This window comes from Eurypyga helias, unplaced genomic scaffold (genome assembly GCF_000690775.1).
Source record: "Eurypyga helias isolate BGI_N326 unplaced genomic scaffold, ASM69077v1 scaffold10602, whole genome shotgun sequence".
NCBI classification, from domain to species: Eukaryota; Metazoa; Chordata; class Aves; order Eurypygiformes; family Eurypygidae; genus Eurypyga; species Eurypyga helias.
The window spans coordinates 371-6,491 of NW_010237849.1; the positions used below are offsets into that span (position 1 = coordinate 371).

General features: G+C 48.6%; 1 protein-coding gene across 2 annotated transcripts; it reads right to left on the reverse strand.

Moving 5' to 3' along the window:
• Positions 1 to 365: 365 nt before the first annotated feature.
• On the reverse strand, positions 366 to 5,850 carry SNRPD1 (small nuclear ribonucleoprotein D1 polypeptide 16kDa). 2 transcript variants are annotated; one of them, XM_010147619.1, is made up of 3 exons: positions 5,774 to 5,850; positions 2,748 to 2,939; positions 366 to 545 (listed from the first exon to the last, which is right to left on the reverse strand). In XM_010147619.1, the coding sequence occupies exons 1-3, from the start codon at positions 5,841 to 5,843 to the stop codon at positions 469 to 471; spliced, it is 339 nt and encodes a 112-aa protein (XP_010145921.1). In that variant the 5' UTR covers positions 5,844 to 5,850; the 3' UTR covers positions 366 to 468. The 2 variants fall into 2 exon arrangements, with proteins under 2 accessions (XP_010145921.1, XP_010145923.1); XM_010147621.1 differs by having other exon boundaries at positions 469 to 545; positions 2,748 to 2,816; positions 5,774 to 5,843.
• Positions 5,851 to 6,121: the final 271 nt, after the last annotated feature.

Genomic DNA, 6,121 nt, shown 5'->3' on the forward strand with positions numbered 1-6,121 from the left:
TGTAAGCTGCGTGCAACAGAAAAACAGTAAAATTCCATCTATGAACTTTAGAGAGGTCACTCTGCAGAACAACCTCAGAGACGCCTTCAGGGCTGCGGGTTCTTAACACGGAGCCTTAGCCGTGTAACCCCGGGGAGGTGGCACGTGCCTGACGAGAGCGGGAATCGTTTATAACCAACGCTCCTGAAACACGCCAACACGGGCCTCTCGCCCCAGAGGCTACAAAGGCCGCTGTCCAGCCTCCCTGGGGGGGCGGAACCGCCGACAACCCAAGCAACCCCAGCCAAGACACGCTTAGCCTGCAACAGCCGCTCGGAACAGGACGCGCCTCCCTCCCCACGTTTCACTAACAAAGGAGAGACAGCTTCTTCACGTCTAGGTTTATTAAAAACGGATACCGTAAACAAGACCTGTACAAAAAAATATCCAAAACTGCCCAGAATTTGGTAACAGTTGCGTGGTGAGAAGTTACCGTCTTGGGCCCCCTCTTCCTCTTCCACGACCTCGGCCTCTGCCACGGCCTCTGCCACGGCCTCTTCCAGCAACTTAGTGGAGGAAACAGAAAGGATAAAACAAGTGAGACCTGGGAATACCTTCGTTTTCATGAAAACATTCCGTACCAATCGTAACCAAGGTAACGTCTCATCGCTGGGAAGCAGGAAGTCAGGTATGAAGGCTGGTAACGCTCGAGTTAAGTTTCAGGCAGTATTTTCATCTTTTGTGCTAGCAACTTCCAGAGGCTACCCTCTCTCCTCCGCTTCCCTGCGGAAAACGGGGGGATCTAACAGTTGGCTGCTCCCAAATGCTAGGCTAAGTCTGACAGAGAACTATGCTTCCTCCTCTTTTTTTTAGTTCTGTATAAAATGGAGTTTTTCAGGCAGCAGAGAACGCTCTGCAAGGCGAGAGTATTTCATTACTATTCCCTACAATAAAGAAGGCTTTTTTGGCCACACCTCGCACTGCGGTTTATAGTGCTCTGGTAAAGGGAAATGCACGGTTTAACACGCCCTGAGGTTCCCAAGCTCAAGCACGGTGTGAAAGGGCAGCATTTGGGAAGGATCCCACCACCCAACAGATCCTACAGTTTTCAATGACGCCCCTGCCAGTTCCAGACGTCATTCTCTGGTCAAGCTCTAGGCTGTCTGCTCCTACTTTTAAATACTGCCATTTAATGGTAAAGGGAAGACTTTGGCAAGCAACTCCTGGAGGTTGTATGATCCATACGGTGGGAATGTGTCATTTCACCCCTTCTTCCTAAAGAAACAGGACCTGAGCTGTCAGGTTGCAAGGCCACCCTAGAGACTTTTGAAATTATGGGTGCATTTCAAACGAGTCTGTCAGCACAGGGTCAAAAGGATGGAAGTGGGTGGCTGGGTAAGAGACACACGCCAGCACCCACTTTCCCGAAACAGGCTGTAACCACCACTCTGTTCCCTCTGGCGGCGTGCAGCGCCTACGTGCATCGGCAGACCCTCATGTTCACTAAGTGCCGGCACACCCAGGCCCAAGGTCACTCACCAAGGACAGACCTACCAGCTGCTGCAGCCCAAGGGCAGTTACAGATCAAGGCGAAGCACAAAGCAGCTGCGGTCCCAGAGTGCCTCAGTGCACTCAAGATGCACAGAGTACTAAATCGAGGTAAAGAGCGCTAACAGTTCCTTCCCTCTCTTCAGCGTTAGAAAGAAGTCATGTTCACGTGGCACCGCGGGGTTCAGAATGCAAGTAAGCCAACCCCGCTCAATTATGTCACCATGTGGTCAGGTAATTGCTACTGGACATGAGAGGAGCAAAATGCTTGCAGGAGCTTTATCCTTATTCTCCGTAAAGACAGCAGCCGTACCCCACCTGCACTTTACTACCCCCCCACCCCAAGGGTTCCTTACACCATTTCAGTGCAGCAAGCACACCAATCCGTAACACACGCGTGGATCAGAGACCGCGTGCATACTTGAACGCTAATTACAGGAGAAATGGTGTGACATTATTTTGGAGCCCAATTAGCTTTCACTTGCAACTTATTACTTTTAAACCACACAGATTAACCCTCGGGCAAAAGACAGACTGCCTGAAGGCAATGTAGATTTTCTGGGGTTTACTGGACATCAGCCTTCAACAGCGTGGAGTGAAACGGAGTCACTCTGTACTGTCAGGCTTCTCGGGAAAAGGCTTTTGTTCAACAGCCTTTGGAAAAAAAGTTATGGGAAGAGCAGAGTGTGGAACACTACTGGGAGCCAAACCTAGAGCTGCTCAGCGGAATACAGCCCGGGCTCCCTCAAATTCAGTTTCCTGACAGATTATTTTTAACCACAACCAAGGGAGATTTCAGCGAAGCATTCAGCCTCGGGCAAGGAGCTGTTCCAGGCTTTCTTACTGCGCTACGGGAAATGCCCCGCACAAACTGGGAAACGCAGCAGGCGTTTGGAGAAGAAACATTAACCTCCTGGGTGTCAACTCTGAGGCTGCCGTAGGTTGAGATTTACTCACACTTAAGAACATTCACCTTTTTAAAACGGCCGTATGAAAAGCCATACACAGGTTCACAGGAAAGCAAGCTCTGCAGCTGCAGAGAAGGTGGGAAAGGCAGACCTGGCCAGTTCAGTATCAAGCCCTCAATGACAGAAGAACTAGCTGCCAAAGGCAGCTATTAAGACATTTACTAACACACATATTAATCAGACGTCTTCAGATCCAGAGAACCAAAATGCACACAAAGGAAGAACAAACAGACTGGGGTAGCACAAACTAACCTGCTTCTCTTTTCTTGGATTTGACTTTTGGTTCCACGTCCACTAGCAAAGTATCCAGAGGCAAACTGTCTGGCAGAATGAAGTATCGGATGTTGTTCCCTCGAATACTCAGCGTCTCCAGCTGTACAGGTTCTCTGTTCTTCAGTGTCATTTTCACTGCTTTGAGATGCGTGTTCATGCTGACATCCACTCCTGAAACAACACAAATCTAGGTTCAGGGATGAGCCCCTAATAACACCGTCCCTTGTTGGCTACTTTTAAGTATGCACAAACTTGGAGGTTTATGCTGCTCACGAAGGACACCCCTCTTAAATCATGCTCGCTGATTTACCAGTTGCTGCCTTTAACACCTAATTGCTAGAGATCTTTATCCAGACCCTGGCAAGAGCCATTTTGTAAATGGTTAAAACAATTCCTCTGAACAACAAATAAACTGCCGCTTACTATTACTACGGAAGTCTAACACTAGTCTGTTTACTCCTTTAAAAAGAAGCAAAACAAACCTTTGAGGAAGAATCTGATCCTTTCCTCTTTCTCTAAGCCTTAGAAAACTCCACTCCCCCAAAGCAGCATTCATTTTCTGATAAAGTACATCTAATACTAGTTTGATATCTTCTGTGCAAATATGTAACATACACCACTGTGAGGAACATTAAGGTTACAAATTCCATGAAGAGCCAGTACGTAAGGATTGTCTGGAATCAGTTACTGTGCCCTCTATGCTGTGGTATGCACAGTCCAACACTGGAGAAGCCTGTTGGGTGAATGTACTGAATAACAGCCCTGAAAAAACATTAAAAAAAGTGCCCTATATTAGTTTTTATTTTGCACATCACAGGCCATGCATGGAATCTGATCTCAAACCACAAAGATCAAAATGACAGTAACTTTTTCAGATCAAAAATTTAGGCAAAAGATAGAAATCGTCATTTACAAACATCCGCTGATTCACTGACCCATTTTTCATGGGTTCAACCTCTCTATAACAACCCTCTGTATTGCCTCGTTTCATAAACACGGAAAGACAAACTGTAAGATGTCTTACCAAGGTAAGAACACTGGTCAGAGAAGGTTCAGAACCAAGTCAGAACCAGAACCATGGTGCTGTGCTTATTCCGTATATTTTTCCGGTAAGAACCAGGAGAACCATGGCGCTGTGCTTATTCCGTATATTTTTCCATCCTCTCCCCTTAATTCCAGATTTTAGACAGCTCCCTGGCACCTGCTCTCCCTTGGGGTTTGTGTAAGGTGTGCATGACATGAAACCTGCTCTGCAGCATGTCCCCCTGGCCAGCTGACACCGGGAGGAAGAGGAGGCAGTACACAGGGTTCACGCCCCGGTGTAAAGGGAAGATTGTCACTTCAGAAATACGGGCTGCATTCACAGTTTTTACAGATTCTTAGCAGAAAATGAGAGTGGCTTTGCTCAACAATTAAGGCTGCTAGAGCACCGAGGTCAGGAGACACACGGTTTGTTTGCTTCCCACCTAGCTGGGTTCAACAGAGCATGCTGCAATCTGGTACCCGGGTGGTGCATTCAGGTCTAATCAAAACCGATGGAGCTCACCACAAAATAATGCCTGTGCTGAACTTCGCCAAATCTCAGCGGATTGCTATGGGCCAAGAAAAAAGCACCTCAGCAATCCCTTGGCACACAACTCTGCCAAGTTTATGTTTTTTAACAGTGTCTGGGCAGAAGAGCTTCTGAAAGCAGCCTGGGGTGAGTGAAGGGAAGTAGATCCCCATCCCTGGAAGTGTTCAAGGCCAGGCTGGATGAGGCTTGGAGCAACCGGGTCTAGTGGAAGGTGTCCCTGCCCATGGCAGGGGGGTTGGAACTGGATGGTCTGTAAGGTCCCTTCCAACCCAAACCAGTCTGTGATTCTATGATCAAGCACGTCCATCAGCTGAGCAGTAAGGGTTTGCTTCATTAAATACAACGTACCTGATCACCTCCCAGGCAGCGCTACAGCAATGTTCTCAGAACAACACCCCTCACTGACGTTACTACAGCAGACAAAACATTCCACACGTTTACCAACACACAGGAGCTGCGTAGAGAACCACGCGGGTCTTCCCTACAACCTTCAGCTCAGCGACATAAAGAAGCACCGGCTCAACAACCCCACCCCCAGATTTCTCTGACAGACCTCTGGCAACAGCAGGGGACCAAATTCCCAACGCCAGGATTCCTTCTTGCCCTGTATCAAGCTACGTGTTTTCAAACCCGTTTCACTGAATTAACGCAGATATATGCAAAGGTGCATTTCCATGTAAGTTCGCCTTACCCAGCGCAAAAACATGCTCAACAGAAGTAATTCAACTTTTAGGTTAAAAACACCTTCGCACAAAATTTAACCCATTTAAGACCGTACCACCACTTAACATCCACCATTTATCAGTGTTACCATTAAAAAAACAAAGTCCCTCTTATGACGTAAGGTTTTCACTGCAGATTACAATTTCACAAGGGAAGTCAAGTGTTCGGAAACATCTTAGGAAAAATCCAGCTGTATGTCCAACGCAGCTTCGATAAGGCAGCAAAACTACCTCGCCAACATTATCACGCTGCTAAAATTCTACGAGAACACCCTCTGCTCATGCCAGTTTTGCCAACGGTTTGGGATTACCTCCTCCACCCTCAGGCCCGTCTATGAGTTAAGCACAAGCCTGCAGCCAGGCTACAGGGAATTCACTGCCTCCCAGCAGCACCTTCTAACAGAGAGCTTATTCCAGGATGTATCAACAGGGTAAGGCTGACCACAGGCCAGCTCGCCTACTGGGCTATCAAAGACAATCTGTGACCGGCTGCAATTTCCAAGCGTTTTCCTGGTTGCCTCGGGAAAGCTGGCCGGCCACAGCTCTGCACTCCGGTCCCAGCGACTCCTGCGACAGACGCGCCGTACGCCTGCTCCCGACGATGCGAACTACACCACCTCCCGCGCCTTGCAGAGCCGGTCCCCGCCAGAGGGAGCACAAAACAAACCGTTCAGCCCAGACCACGGCTGCCGTCTCTCATCCCGCCATACCTGTGATAGTCCCGTGCACCTGTGTCCCATTCTTCAGTTCGATGGTCACAGTCTCATGACTCAGCTTCATTAGAAACCTAGGAATGAAAAAGAAATCAAACTCTTCATCCTCCCATAAAGCCCCACATGGTTAGCATCCCGTTACAGAAAATCAATACCAAATATTCACACCTCTCCAAATTCCAGAGACAGCATTTCCAAGAGCTCACGGATTCTGGTGAAGAGGTCCGGTAAAGCATTGCACGACGACAGAATACCAAACACCCCACCCGTAAGCAGCGGGAGCGGGGACGCTGGCCTGACACACCGCTGAGCCCAGCATCCCGCTTCCAGGCGAAACGGCCGTGA